This window comes from Rousettus aegyptiacus, unplaced genomic scaffold (assembly GCF_014176215.1).
Source record: "Rousettus aegyptiacus isolate mRouAeg1 unplaced genomic scaffold, mRouAeg1.p scaffold_m13_p_1, whole genome shotgun sequence".
Classification (NCBI taxonomy): Eukaryota; Metazoa; Chordata; class Mammalia; order Chiroptera; family Pteropodidae; genus Rousettus; species Rousettus aegyptiacus.
Window position 1 is genome coordinate 169,505,187 of NW_023416284.1, and position 16,540 is coordinate 169,521,726.

At 37.4% G+C, this 16,540-nt stretch overlaps 1 protein-coding gene across 1 annotated transcript in view; it reads left to right on the top strand.

Annotated features, from left to right (window-relative positions):
- The window catches only part of ZC2HC1B (zinc finger C2HC-type containing 1B), a 34,734-nt gene that overhangs the window by 872 nt on the left and 17,322 nt on the right, over positions 1-16,540 (top strand). Inside the window, exons 2-4 of the mRNA XM_036239288.1 lie at positions 8,848-8,909; positions 11,213-11,332; positions 11,878-12,016. Coding sequence (XP_036095181.1) covers positions 8,848-8,909; positions 11,213-11,332; positions 11,878-12,016 — 321 coding nt within the window. The remainder of the gene's footprint in view (positions 1-8,847; positions 8,910-11,212; positions 11,333-11,877; positions 12,017-16,540) is intronic.

Sequence of the window (16,540 nt, forward strand, 5' to 3'; positions counted from 1 at the left end):
TACCTGGACACCGTTGGTCCGAGTTGGGAACAGAATGGCTAGGGCAGAGCCATTTTTAGCAGGTGAGCTGCATTTGATATCTAAGTTATTAGGAAGTGTCTTCATCTAATTGATTTGATTCTGGTTTTTCCACAGCTGGTGTTACCGTGTTCTATATGTTATTGATTCTAAATCTCTTAATACTGTAGGAGTTCTAAAAGAGCTATGAGAAACAATAGTATTAGGGACTCTACCAACATTGATTGATACAAAAAAACTGGGCTGAAGACCTTGTCATCACAGAAGTAGAATTCTGGAAAGTGTGTATTTAAATGCCAGCCCGTGGAAGCAGAGGGCCAGATGATGGTTTATGGTATTATTGGGAATAGGTTAAATCCTAAAAGGATTGCCCATTTATTTTGGTAGCTATCTCAATCAGAGGTCCTCAAAACCAGCAAGAAACTTATGGATGTGGAATGTTACTTAGACTCAGTGCTATTCAAATACCATCTTATGAGCTGCTAATTTTACTGCACCTTCCCCCGAAGGGCTTAAATCAGTACATTACATACTTTGCAGTTAAGAGAACGTGATGATAAACCACAAGTCTTGGTGAAGCACATTGGAGTTTAGGTTGATTCTCCTCCATATTTAAATGTCTTAATTTTATTTTCGAGAACAAATTCTTACACAAAATTTTTAATTATGAAATTTTGGAATATTGATGATTTGAATCATCTATAAACAACGACTGGGAACTTAAGCTCCGTGCTAAATGTCAGGAGTGCAAAGCGATAAGGGGGTGTTTTGCCTTCAGGACTGCATCATCTGAGGAGGCAGGGTGTGTGCAGCAAAATGGTACTGGCAAGGCCAAGTCGCTGCGGTAAGTACCACTTGAAATGAGACTATTGGTACTTGCTGTTCCCCCTGAAGTGATCTTACTACAATTAAACCTTGCTCAAGGTTGTGTCAATGATCACTTCCCCGTGAACTTTTCCCCGATTGTGCATTTTTAAAGTAGCACACACATCCTTCCCCTGCGTTCTCTATGCTCCTTCCCGGCTTTATGTTCTTCATGGCACCCATTGGCGCCTGAGATCTTGTTTTCAGTCTCCTCTCACACAAATGAACTGAGGGCGGGGGATTTTTAAGTGCTTTATCCCCTGGCACTAGAACAGTGCCTGACATTTGGTAGATAATCACTAAGAAATACGTAAGTGAATGGCTAGGTGGGAAAGACAGGAAAGTATTGCTTACACTTGAAGGGAACAATGGGACCTAGACTATGTTAGCAAGAAGAAAGGCTGAAGCATTCCAAGTAGAGGGAGCAAAATCATGAATTTGCCTGCTTTATCTCACGGACCTATTTTGTGTAAGCGTTGTCCACAAATGCTATAAAATTGCTTTTTGAGATATTTTAGAGCTACTGTTATTTTACAAGTCTAAGTATCAGAAACATACCACTTGTGTATGTTACCTGGTGTACATTATATCCATACCTCTATTGTGATGTCATCAGATCACCTCAGGTGAAGGACAGAACACTAGCTATACTGTGACTTTAATGTTACATTATCAATATGTTTATGTTGCTGCTTCCTGTGCGTTAACATAGTATGCTTCATTCATCTTGTTTGTTTCGGTTAAAGGTCAGGAGAAGGTACAAATTCTAATGGCCTTAAACTTTCATTGTGAAACTTATAGAAGAATGTATAATAGAACAAACACACCCACTATTCAAGTTATGAAATAGAACATAGAAGTCACCTGTGAATTCATCCTCAATTTCATTTCACTCTTCTCCTTCGGGTACCTCTTATGTACTGTCTAGACTCCCATCACATGTATGGTACCCCTGAACACAGTATCTCGTTTAGTTTTGAACCAGTAAGAAGCATAAATCTAGCACTATGAAGGAAGGCAATATTTACTACAATTTGATGAAGGCATCCGTAAGAAAATGAGCTGAATAGTCTGAATCTGATATCAGCTTCTAGAGTTTACGATAGCCCCTGTGGAGATGTCAGTGAGCAGGTGATGAGTGAGTCCTAGGGAATGTAAGTCATCTCAGCTGGAGCATCCTTGATCTCCTGAAGAAATATGCCTACAGGTTGTATGCATGTTTTATATTTTCTGCTTCTAAGCTCACCTCAGTCAAAATCAGAGCAGAACCTTCTTCTCATGGAGTGAAATTAATGTCCTCAGCTGATTTAGACTTTAGAATATGAAGGGGAGAGCAGGCATTTCATTGAGACATGGTCAAACAAGCCCAGTGTAGAACAGAATGGGAGCCAGATACACTAGGATGTGCTGTCCTCGGATTGCAAAGGCAGTGAATACTGGTTATGACGACCTTCGAGATGCCATTAATCACACACCTCCACTCTGCACTGGTAGCACTCTAGTTCTGGAACCTGCTGTTATCTTGGGAATTCCCTTCTACCTATTTCCCCACCTAGTTGCAGAGCAGATCCTCCAATAGTTCTTGAGAACAGCATATACAGGATGTAAACTTTGTGAAGACTTGCATGTCTGGAAATATATTCTACTCCCATATTTGATTGATAATTTGGGTAAAACAGTCTAGGTTGGAGGTTATTTTCCCTCAGAAGCTTAAAGGATTTTTCTCATTTATTTCCATTTTTTACTGTGTGGAATCTGAAGGCATTCTGATTCTCGACACTTTATATGTTACTGGTTTGTTGTTGTTGTTGTTTTAGCTAAGTCAGTAGATCCTCTGTCTCCAGTGTTCTTATATTTTGCAATGATGTTTATTGTTATAGATCTGTTTTCATCCGTTGTGCTGGGTCCTTTCAACCAGAAAGCTCATGTCCTTTCACTTATAGAAATTGTTAAAACTTATTTTTATTTTCTTCCTTGTGTTTTCTCCTCTTCTCTCTTGAATTCCTATTATTTGGAGTAGAACCTTCTAGACAGGTACTCTAATTTGCTTATGTTTCTTTCCCATTTCTATGTCATTTTACTTTGTGGGCAATTTCCCTAATTTTATCTCTCAACTTTCCTATCAAGCTTTTCATTTCTCCTATAAGCCTTTTGATTTCCAAGAGCTTTAGTTTTCTTTTAAATTTCTTTTTTGTTTGTTTTGGGCTTACATTCTAGAGACTTTGCTTAGATCTTTGGAAATTCCTGTCTGTCTGTTCATGATTAAGATTGGAGGAAGAAAATACTGGAAAGTCTAAATGAATAAGTAATGTTTGATAATTTTAAGCTTTCTTGTAGGCTGGTCTGAGTGAGCTGTTTGGAAATCTTCCCAATGTCAGTATCTGTATCTGTTTCCTCATGGAATAGTTATATTCTCAGGGAAGTTTTTATTCTGCCTTCGGAGTAAAGGGCAAGCAAGCAGAGTTCTGTGAGCCAAGTAGAGGAAGGTAGGTATGGGGGTATTCTCTGCTTTCAACATCTCTACTCATGTGATTAATCACTAGATTATATGCATACATATATGTGTGTGTATGTACATATATACATGCACATGTGTAATCCTTAGTAATCATGGAATCCCTATTTGCAAATTTGCCTACTTGCTAAAATTTCTAACCCTAAAGTTAATACTCAAAGCACTTTCATGATCATTCATAGACATTCACATAGCAGTTAAAAAGTTGTCACCTGACAACTACCCAGCTAAGGTAGAAAAAGTCGAGCTTCTGCCTCCTTGTTTCAGCTCATCCTGTCAACAGGTGTCCTTTTCACAGTCTAGTTAATGCCATATTTTCTTGTTTTTTTACTGTCTCAGTGATTTCACTGTTGAACGTGGCCCCCAAGCATAGTGCTAAAGTATTTAGTGTTTCTAAGCACAGGAAGGCTGAGATGTGCCTTACAGAGATAACATGTCCGTTAGAAAAGCTTCATTCAGGCGTGAGTTACAGCGTTGTTGGCCATGAGTAGATCAGTGTCGTTGAATCAACAGTATTTATTTAAATAAGATGTCTTTAAACAGAAGCACATAAAATAAGGTGTAGATTGATAGGTTGATAAAAATGTGACCAGAGGCTCACTGGATCTAACCCTGTCCTGGCCCCAAGAGTGATGAGTCCGTGTTTGCTCATTTAGTGCTCGCAGAGAGGGAGCATAATTACCACAAATGCTGAAAGTCGACCGTGTGCATGTGTATCTATCTACCTCTCCATGCTGTCCGCTGCGCCTCGCGTTGACTCCTGCACAGACCTCCTCTTCTATCTGTTCTGGAGAGTGGACTTAAGTCCACTGGAGCAAGGGAGGCAATCTAGGCATCTTCCTTTTAGAAAACTTTCACCCCATCCTCTATATTTTAGCAGTCTCTGCCCCCTCATCATTTTTCTTGTGCCAGTTCCAGAGGTATGTGTTGTCCTGGGGGTTCTTGTGACCTTGAAGGGGTCTCAGTTCTCCCTGTCAGTCTAGGAAGTGGCTTTTGATGTAACTTTAAGGCCTCTAAGTTGGTTACCATGTCCATCAGCATTGCAGATTCCAATTATTTTTATTGTCTTTTCCCTTCACTGTCCTTGTGGTTCTCTATTCCTTTTGTCCCTTTACTGGACTATTTTGGGGCTTTAGGAGAAAGCAAAAATTAATGGGGTGTTCTCTCTACCATCTTAACTCATTAGTCTTAATTCCTTTTCTTGTTTCATGACTCATGTTCCTAAGATAAGTTAATAAATTGAGGTCAGTATGCCGCAACCTTTGCCATATGGCCATAAAAGATGTCGAAATTGCTAATGTTTGCATGTTCTGGGTTGTAAAAGACTTAAGGGTTCTTTGACTTGCAGACAACGGAATGAGAAAACATCCTTCTTTTCCTTCTCTACCATGCCTGTATAAGGAAATGTGAATTAGTAGGTGTCTTTACAAAGCAGTCTTTCAGCTCAGAGAGAGAATGTCTTGTCAAAAGTAGAATTTTTTCCAATTTCATTACAGTCATAATCCCCTCCAGGCTTCTTATAAAATTTTTGAACTGAGATCTTTGTAATTCTTATTTTTCAGTGTTAGCATTCTAAACAAAACTTGATCACTTCCAGATCATCTTCCTTTCCTCAATTTTAAAATTGTCTGATTATAAACCAGCATATAAAAGTAATAGCTACTTTAATAATCTACTAAGTAAGATTCCAATTAGAAAGAGTAAAGATAGAAATAACGAAATTGATGCTCATTGTTTTAGAATCTTCTATCAAAAAAGTTTTTAATGTTATTATTCTTTTCTGATTTTTTAAACAGTAATATATAAGCTGTGTAGAAAAATTGAAATTGCAGGAAACTAAAGTAATCACTTAATACCACTCAGATTACTGCATATATGTATACATAAATATCTATATCTCTATCCTTCCGGTCTTTATTTGTAAATATAACATATCATTAACATTTTCCATGTTATTCTTCCACAAATCATTTTTAATTGCTACATTCTCATTTACTCGTTGGTGACCTTTTTCTGTACAGGCCAAAATGAATACTTTTTGGCTTTGCAGGCCATATGTTCTTTGTTACAACTACTCAGCTCTGCTTTTGTAGTGCAAAAACAGTGATATATGTTCTATAAACAAACAAACGGGCATGACTGTTCACCAATAAAACTTGATTTGCAAAAACATGCATTGGCCCCCTGGCCACAATTTGCCAAACCCTAGATATTTTCAAAGCTTTTTATTTTGACACAGTTCACAAAGTTGCAAAATAGTGCAGAGAGATCCCATGCACCCTTACGGTTTCCCCCAAGGTATTTAAATAACTAAATAACTAAAATGCAATATCAAAACCAAGAAATATGCATCGGTACGATGTGTGTTTATAGTTCTATACCATTTTATAAATGTGCGGCCCACCGCTACAATCAAGATACAGAATTATGCCATCACCATCTCCCTCACTCTGTGCCTGTATCATCACAACCACCTCCCTCCTTGACCATCCCTACCTCTTGACAGTCACTCATCTATTTTCCATCTCTATAATGTTGTCATTTTAAGGATGTTCTACAAGTGGAATCACACAGCATGTGACCTTTTGAGAATGACTCCTCTCACTCGCCATTGAGACCTATCCAGGTTGTTGTCTGTATCTATAGCGTTCCTCCTATTGCTGAGTGGTATTCTAGGGTGAGAAAGTAACAGTTTGACCTATCGAAGGGCGTTTGGCTAGCTCAAATAATTCTTTTAAAGGTCTAGTGACTACATATTCCATGCGAGTCAGCATTCTGTAACAAACACTGTAGACCTCATTGATCTCCATGTTTGCTTCAACTGACATAGGCAGACATTCCCTTCTTTCCTTATGGTTAAGCTTCCATGCTGAATGTCGTTCAGAATATGGGGTCCACGTATTTCAGTGTTCAATTGAATCGTATTTATCTGTCTTTACTTTAAATTCACTGAACTCATTTAAATTCACTGATTTAAACCAAAGACCATTATTTCTCCAGGGACTTCCATTTGCTTTATGGGTTAGTTCTGACATAATATATCTATATGGTGATAGTTGAATAGTCTTAATACTTGCAAAGACAGAGACTCAGATTGAAGTCTCAGTGTAACCTCTTATTACCTGAGGTCTTAGAAAAATTATCTAAACTCGAATCTCTATTTTCTTATCTGTAAAATAATAAGTAGGTAGATAGCTAGCTAGCTAACTAGCTAGTTAGCTAGATAGATAGTACCAACTGTGTCTCATAAGATTGCTGTGAGGAGCCAATCTGATTACATAGGAAAAGCATTTGGGGAACTGGAAAACACCATAAAAATGTTACATAAAAATAAATGCATTAAAAAATAAATCTTCATTAGCATTTTAGAAAAAGCAGGTTTATAATTAGGATGAACACTTTTTATTAACAAGTATGTGGAGGGGTGGGGTACCCTTGCTGGGGGAAAAAAGAAAAATTAAGACCCCATTTTACAGAGTTATAAGGCCAAAAAAACAGGGAGAGTGATATTTCTGTATGCTGTAATGGATGACCTGTGTTACAAATACAATACCATCTGGCAGATGTGAGAAGAAATCATTTAAATCAACAATGTGTGTAATGAGCTACCATCTGATTCCTGTTAATCAGGCCTTCCTTTTTCAAACTGTCTTCCCTTGGTTTCCATGACCCTGTTCTCTCCGCTTCTCCTGGCTTATCACCATCATCTTCTTGGCCCTTAAACATGGAGTTCCCTGGGGATCATCCCTGTACTTCTCTTTCCATGACCTCTTCCCTGGCAGTATCACGCCTTTACATCACTCTCCAAACAAAGCCTACATCTGTGTCTCTAGCCCTGACCTCCCTCATATCCATCCTGCTGGCTGGATACCTCTATTTCAAACTCAGTATTTCCAAAGCTGAGGTCATTTCTCTCACTAAGATGGCCCTGTTCTAATTCTCTGTTTCTTTTTCTATCCGCAGCCCTGTCCTCCTCTCAGGCCTAGGCATCCTTCTCTCTTCGCCACCACCCAACTCCCCCAAATCGAGTCATGTCGTCGATTCTCTGGCCACAGTGCGTTCCATTTCCCTCTTTCTTTCCATTTAGGGCCTACACCTTTAGCTTTTTAACTTAACATCTTATCTTCCCTCCCCACCATCGTCCCTTTAGACCCTCCTCACCTTCGTCACATGAATCTTCTACAGCGTTGTTCAAGTTCTTCTTACTCAGTGTTCTTAATTGGTCCCCTTGTTTGTAGAAAAAACTCATTGTTATTCTAATATAAAATCTTCTCCATGATCAAACTGCTTTTTAATCTTTATATACTCAACTCCAGGAGAATGCAAAGGAAGTAATATGAAGTCACTCTTTTTTTTCACAATTCCATAATGTTTTCCTTTTCTCGAGACATTTTTCTAACTTCATTTCAAGTAATTTATGTGCATACTTTCCTTTTCTATGCTGGACCCACGTATGGTTTGTCTCCACATTCCCACAGAGTTGCACGAAGCACATATTTTATTGAATGAATGATTGGTCCTGTGGTAGAAACTCAATTCTTGTTTGGCCCACATATTCAAGAAGTATTTACTGAGCACCTTTCATGTACTTTGAAGCACTGGGATGTAGCGGGCACAGTTTCAGCCTTTTTTTTTTAAATCTTTTATATTTGAGTTTCTCCTTCATTTAACTTTTAAAATACTTCTATGGTTGAATATCAAAAAACAATAGCAAGTAGTGAAACACATTATGATTAAAATCCTTCACTCATCCACTGCTGCATATGAAATGTCAGCAGTAAGTATCATTCACTAGCCTCATTCAGTGGTCTGACCCCAAACACCGCTCCCAGGATGATGTTCCCCATCCTCATATGCTTATCCGTTATATTGGTACCCCTTTCCTGATTTGAATCGAAAGTCTACCAGTTCTACCTGGTCCATTTTATCTGTCTCTTCTACTTCCTCTCAGGTAGGTGTTTATTCCAGCAAAGAGAGTTTATTGAGAGAGTGAAAGCCATTCCTAGGAAAGTTTATCTTAAATCTGATGATTAGGCAACCTTTTTCATACAGTCTGACAAATTGGCATGCCTTCATTTAGCACACAAATATACCTTCCATTCTAGTAGGAATCCCTAAAGTTGTTACCATTGGATTATTTATTGCTATACTAAGGTATTAACTTTGTACTTATGTCCAAGCAAAGGTATCAGGCACTTTGTTTAAGAATATATTAAGTATTAAATAGTTATACTCTGATTGCCCAAAGAACATGAAATTTACCTGGTTAGTGAAGTGAGAAGTTTTATTAGGAGAGTTTACAAAGGACCTTTTTAAGAGAACGAAGGAGCTGGTGGGGAGGGAAAAGAGAGTGAGGATATTAAGCTATTGAGATCTCCTCCAGTTAGTCATTTCTTCTCAGGCAGGCAATTCCATGAAACTAACATAATGTGCTCTTGGATCTTATACAGATGGCAATCAGGAGTTATTTCCCTGTGAAGTCTGTGGAAGACGCTTTGCAGCAGATGTTCTGGTAAACATAAAGACATTTTGTAGATGTGTTTCATTGGAGTTAAATGAACTGTCAAGTTAGAGAGGAGGCCGCAGTGGCAAAGATTAAAGACAGATGTGCAGAGAAAGCAGGGGAAGAGAAGTACATAACCTATGGTTGGCAGGCCCGGAGGACACGGAGGCAGATCGATGCTGCCCCATTCAAGGGGGAGCTTATTAAACATAACCCTCTTACCAACAGGATACCAGATAAAAGTATCTTGGCACAGCTGATTGTCTCTGGAGAGATTTTGGCTCTTTCGCCTCTTCTATAAGCATCAGAAATTCAAATTTTAAGGCCAAAACACCAGGGAAATTAGCTAGTCGAGAGGAATGAACATTGAATTTAGAGCATCTGGAAACTTGGCTTTTAGCTTCAAATTTGTCACTAATTCTGACAAGTCCTTTAACCTCCCTCTGTTTCCTGCTTTGCCACGTATGAAGACAAGAACCCTCCAATTTCAGGGATTTTATGTAATTTGAACAAAATGGATGTAAAGCCTTTTCCAAGATTTAATTGTTAAACCAGTTTCAAGCTAACTGCATGTTAAGTTTCTTGATTGATGCCTATAAAGTGGAATAAAAGCTTGATTTATTTCAAAATTAGGGGATCAAACAGGTATTAGGCCCCAATATTATTAGAGGATTCCCAAGAAAAAACATTTTAAATGAAGATGATAATGCAGTTGTTAGTTGGGGCGTTTTAGATCAAGGACACACATCAAACGTAAAGGATTTGGAGTACAAACCTGACTACATTTGAGGCAAAGGACTATAGGTTGTAGGTTGTATTTCTCTGGAGAATTTAAAAACTGAAATACCTGTTCTTTTAATTAACTGCAGCTAGAGCTTCCAGAATCTAGAAGGGGACCTCGCCGGGCCCGCTGTGGCTTGGCCCTCCACCAGTATGCTACCCTTGCCTTCACCAGCCTGGGGCTCTGCCCCATGGGGAGGGGGTCGAGACCCAGGAGGTTCCATGTGAAGAGTGATTAATAAAGCCAAGTGTATCTTGAGTTTTACTTCCTAGGCCTATCTCTAGTCTACAGAGCGGATTCGATCAACTGATCTAATCTTTGTCTTCTAGTTTTAAATGGTATGTATGGCTCGTTTATAGCCAGGTGCAGTGATTTTCATAGAGACTGTATTTTGTTGGGTTTAGACAAAGCAACTATGTAAGTGATAGCTATTATGAGTTACAGGTCCACCAAGGAAGAGGATTTCGAATAGAAGGCAAAGATGTTAGCATAAGCCCACAGCGGTAGAGTAATAGACTTTATAAAGTTGGTATACAGGCAGAGCTCTATATGTTGGTCCCCTGGTTTTTGTACCAGAATTGCTGAGTGCTTAAAGGACTACTGGCTAGAGTAAAGAGTGTTTTTCCTGCCAATTGTCTTGCAACTATTATAATATTTTTAAATTGAATATGATAAGCTTACATTTGCTCTGAAATAAATGACTTCATGAATGTGAAATGTTTGGATGAATTAAAGGAAAATGTCTTCATAATGTAAATGGAATTGGTGTGTTCGTTTATTTGTATGGGTGTCCCAGTTGTCTTTTGCAGATGTTCTCTGATATTTCTGTGAAACCTCTTCACTCCTGTTCAGGAGTTCAGTGACTTAATTTGCTGTATGTAGAAAAGTGACCCAGTTAAACTCAATTTTGAACTGCTGAGTGGTAAGAAGAGTGTTTCTGAGAAGATTCCACTTATAGGAAGCTGTTTTCCTTTGCAGTATGCAAAGGGCTATTTCAAAAGGATGATAAAACTGAATCTTAAGGCTTTTTGGGACTCAAATTTCCTGTCATATTACTGGGTGACTTGCTCTTGGAATTTAGAAACAGGGAAGGCAGGAAACAGAATAAAAGAAATCATCAGCAAAACTTCATTGGTTTCAGTGAGTATCTGAAAATAATAGCTCAAAATCAGGAATATTTATTTCAGTTTAAACTAGAAAGTTTGTCTTTTCAACATTATTTAATGCTTAAAACCATTCATACAGCCGAAGTGATAGAGCTAAATATGTATAACCAAATTTGAAGTAAGTCTCTTTAGCTGTAGAGGCCTTTTATTGACCTTGAACAAACATAATATCTTGTTATGTGTAACATGGGTGAGGAGAGCCAGATGGATTTGCTCTGCTGTGATTTGAGAGTTAGAGAATGAACTTGGCTCTGCAAAGGTCCAACTCAGTCACTGTAGTGGGGGCTGCCTGAATACACTGTGGCATTACAAACTTTCTGATTGTACATTTAAAACAAATTTCATCCCCACCCTTTCTTTTCTAGGAAAGACATGGACCAATATGTCGAAAACTCTTCAACAAAAAACGCAAACCTTTCAATTCCTTAAAACAAAGATTACAGGGCACTGACATTCCCACTGTGAGGAAGGCGCCTCAATCCAAGGTATTATCTGTATCTCCCTTATTGTTCCTGATTACATCCCTAAGTACATTAAAGCCTCTTTCTGGCTCTCTGCCTTCATTTTTGCTTGATAGTGTAGTATAATGTCATGTAAGTATAATCCACCTTTACTGTTTTCTTTTTAATCATGCTTACTTAGATTTCCAAATGTATTTCAGATACTTTCCAGATGTGGCAAAAAAGAATCTTGTTTATATTTTCATTAGAGTAGCATTAAATCTAGCAATTCCCTTGGAAGAAAGTCACTTTTAATCTTACATTTAAGTCTTCCTTTAAAGTTTTGTAGTTTCTTTGTTTATCTGATTGTTATTTTGTGTTTTCCTTCACTACTGTGGCCTGTGAATTTTATGACTGTATTTTCCAAACCTCTTTTAGTACTTTTGAAAAACAAATTCTCCTTTCTCTCCAAATTTCACAGGCCTGTTTCCTCCCTGTAAATTCAAATCCCAGCTTTATTTAAAAAAAAAAATTATAATGGAGAGCTATGTACTTCAGGTTAGTATATGTCGGTTTTATTTTTTTTATAGCTTCAACCCGTGAGGAAAGCTAACTGGAGACAACAGCATGAAGACTTCATTAATGCAATTCGGTCAGCAAAGCAGTGCACACTGGCCATTAAAGAAGGACGCCCTCTTCCACCACCACCCCCTCCCACCGTTAACCCAGGTGTGTGGCCAGTGTGGTTTGCTTTTGATATTTACCTTAACCAATGGAGGCTATGATTTTTGACCAAATTATCATGCCTTGCTTCCTCCAATGCAGTCTAACATTAACAATAACAAGTAAATTACGTAAAAGTAGTTTTATCAAAAAAACTTATCCTATTTTTTTTTCAGCTCTACCAAAAGATTCTGTTTCCTCCTCTTACTTCAACATCAGTGCATCACTGTCCACAGCCATACTACCCTAAAGTGTGTGATCTCGGAAGCTAAGCAGGGTTGGCCCTGGTCAGTACTCAGATGGGGGAATAACACTGTACCTAGTGTCATGGCATTACATGACGGCAGGGGACACAGTTCACGTCACGCGTTATGAGAACGGAGCTGGGCAGAACAGTTTGTGTAGTTCTATAATGGCTTCCTAGTGTAAAATATAAACAGCTTTCTAATTTTTTTTGAGATAAAATTCCTATAACAGAAACTTCACCATTTTAACCATTTTCTGCTGTACAGTGTAGTAGCCCACAACTTTTTTACCCTAAACTTGTTATTTTGAAAAATTTCAAACCTACAGAAGAGAGGAAGGAATAGTACAATGATCACTTATATACTTTTCACTGAAATTTGACAAATGGCCGACATTGTCATATTTTTTATCTCTCTTTTTTGGCAGAACTATTTGAAAGGAAGTTTCAAAATTCATAGCGCCTTAACTGTTTCAGTATGCATTTCTCAAGCATAAATATATTTTTCCACATAACCACAATACTACTGTCACACTGAATATATAAACTCATATTTTCCCAATTATCTTAAGAATGTCTTTTAAAGTTCTCTCCTCATTCCCCAGCCACAATCCAAGATTCAGTCAAGATTTATATATTGTCTCTCATGGTCTCTAGTCTCTTTTGATCCTGCACAACACCCCTGCTAGACCAATAATCTTTTACAATGTTTCTGTTCTGGATTTGTCTGGTTTTTTTAGTCATATTAGTGTTTAATGTGTTTCTCTATCCCCCATCTTTCTGTAAACTGGAAATTAGGACTAGAGACTCGATCAGATTAATATTAATCCATTATCAGTTATAGGATTTTCAAATATCTTCTTCCATTTGATGAACTGTGTTTTCACTCTCTTGATGTTACCTTTTGATGCAACAACATTTTAATTTTAATCAAGTTCAATTTATCTTGTTGCCTAGCTTTTGATGTCAACCCACCAAATTACTGCAAAATCCAATATTATAAAACTTTACCCATATGTTTTCTTCTAACACTTTTATAGTTTTAGCTCTTATTCTTGCACTTAGGTCTTTGACCCAGGCTGACTTAATTTTTCTATATGGTGTAAGCTAAGATCCCATTGGAAGTTAAGTATGTAGTTTAATATGTGGTTATCTAGTTTTCTCAGCACTGTTTATTGAAAAGACTGTTCTTTCCCCATTGAATGGTCTTGGTACCTTCATCAAAAATCAATTTTACCATATATGAGAGGGTTTATTTCTGGACTCTCCATTCTATCCCATTTGTTTGTATTTCTGTCCTTATGCTAGTACTACACTGTTTTGATTACTATAGTTTTGTAGTAACTTTTGAAAGCAGGAAGTGTGAGTTTCCCAAGATTGTTTTAGCTATTTGGGGAACTTTGAGATTCCACATGAATTTTTAGAATTTTTTTTTAGTTTTTGAAAATACCATTGGAGTTTTGTTAGGGATTGTATTGAATCTGTACATCATTTGGGTACTATTGTCATCGTAACAATATCGTCTTATATCTGTCAACACAGAATGTCTTTTCATTTATTTACGTTCTCTTTAATTTCCATTAGTAGCGATATATAGTTTTCAGTGTACAAATCTTTCACATCCTTGGTTAAATTTATTCTAAAGTATTTTATTTTTTTTATGTTATTGTAAATGGAATTGTTAATTTTCTTTTCAGATTATTCATTGTTACTGTACAGAAATACAACTGATTTTTAAGCATCAATTTTGTATGCTGCAACTTTGCTGAATTTTGTTTACTAGCTCTAGCAGTTGTGTTTTGGTGTGGACCCTTTAGGGTTTCCTACATATAAGATTGCATCTTTTGCGAACAGAGATAATTTTATGTCTTCTTCTCCAGTTTGTATGCCTTTTATTTCTTGTGTCTAAACCTTTTGGCTTAAACTTCCAATACTATGTCGAACAGCAATGGCAAAAGCAGACATCTTTATCTTGTTTTCCATTGAGTAAAATGTTAGCTGACTATTTCACTGACTATTTAAGCATAAATAACAGCATATTATGGAGATTATATATAACATGTGAAAGTGAAATGTGTGAAAACAATAGGACGAGGTTGAAGAAAATGAACATGTATTGTTGAAACGTTCACATTATATGTGACTAAGTATAGCATTCTTTGGAAGTAAGTGTTATCTCATGAAGGTGCCTATTATAAATTCTAGAGTAAACACTCAAAAATATTGACAAATAGCTAATAAGACAATATATGGAGTGTAGATAAAATGGGAAAAAAAATTATTTTCAAAAGAAAACAGGAAAAGAGGAAAAAAGGAACAAGGAACAGATGGGATAAAGAAAAATAGCAAGGCGGTAGACTTAAACCTAATTATATGCACAATTGCATAGAAACGATGTAAATACTTTAGATAAAAAGGAGATATTGTCAAACTGAATAAATAGGCAAGGTCCAATTATATACTTTCTACCAGGAACACATTTTAAGACACAAACAGGCCAGGCAGGTGACAGAATGAGGAGACGGGCCCTGTGGGCCTGGAGAGCCGACGCCGTCCCTCGGTGACAGCTGCTCCTGCTTCAGCAGGGTGATGCCTCAAGGGAACATACATCCTGGGTTACCAGATCTAATTTCTCGAAGGATGGCAGAAATGCAGGTTTCCTGATTTATAAATATTAGAAGCTCATTTTTTTAGAATCTTTAAGTTCGAATCTCAGGTTAGAAGTCAAGCCGTGGTTTTCCTCGGCAGGATGATGAGGACCAGAAGGGTTATAAGGGGGTTTGCTGGAACATTCCGTGTCTTGATCTGGGCTGGTTACATGGGTGTGTGAGGCTTGTGAACATTTCATGAAGCCATAAACTTACGATTGGTGCCTTTCCTCTCGGATAAAAAGGTAAAGACAAGTAAACACCAGCAACGTCAGAACGACTATAGACTGGTGTGTTTAAAGCACTGAAGTGTCTAATAGTAATATCAGGCAAAGTAAACTTCAGGGCAAGTATTATTAACTGAGATAAGGATTAAAAACATATATTCGTCCAGAAGAACTATCAGTTCTAAATGTTTATGTACCTAGTAACAGATCTTCGAGGAACGTGAAACAAAAACTGACAAAACTGGAAGGAGAAGTAGACAAATTCACAATTATCCTTGAAGATTTTATCATTCCTTTCTTAGTAACATCAAATAAGCAGCATGAAAATCAGCAGGGATAGAGAGAACTTGAACAATGGTATCAACGAGTTTGACCAAATTGACGTGCATAACCATGACATGGCACGCAAGAACAGCAGAATACTGTTCAAGTACATACAGAATCTTCACCCAGGACAGACCAGGTGCAGAGCCACAAAGTGGGTCACACAGCAAGTCCAAAAGGATTGAAACCATGCAGACTGTTATTTAACCACAATAGAATTACAAATTAATGATGAAAATATATCTAGAAAATTTCTGAATATTTAGAAATTAACAACTTATTTCTAAATAACCCATGGATTTAAGAAGAAATTTCTGGAGAAATTAGAAAATATTCCGAACAGAATTGTAATGAAAACATAATTAAAATTTGTAGGATTCAGCTAAAGCAGTGCCTAGAAAAGAAGTTGATTGCTTAAAAAGGGGAAAGGTTTAAATCGATTACCTTAAGCTTGTTCTTTAAAAAGTTAGAAAAAGAACAAATTACACCTAAGTAGAAAGAAGAAAATAGTTTCCTATCAGCCAGGGTGTCAGACAAGGATACGTTTTATCTCCCGATTAGTTTAATCTGTATGCAGAGCATATCAAGTGAAAAACTGGGCTAGGCTCAGGAAGGAGGAGTAAAAATTGGTGGAAGAAATATCAGTATCTTAAGATCGGATGGTGCCATCTTACTGGCAGAAAGTAGTGATGATTTCAAACAACTTCTGATGAAAGTGAAAGAAGACAGTGCCAAAGCACAACTGCATTTGAACATCAATACGACAAAAAACATGACCACAGAAGAAATACACGATTTTCATGAAGGCATCAAACAGATTATGAAGCCATCATAATTGTTAAAGATCGTGGTTACCTTGGTTCAGTCATCAATTCACATGGAGACAGCAGCCAAGAAATCAAGAGAAAGCAAAGACTTGGAAGGCCAGTATTGGAAGAATTAGGAAAGATCACCAAGAGCAGAGGTGTGTTGTTAGAGACTGAGCGAGGCCAAGGTCATCCACACCCAGTTGCTACGTATGGATGCGAAAGTTGGAGGGTGAAGAATGCTGATAGGAAAATAATTGATTCATTTAAAATACAGTGTA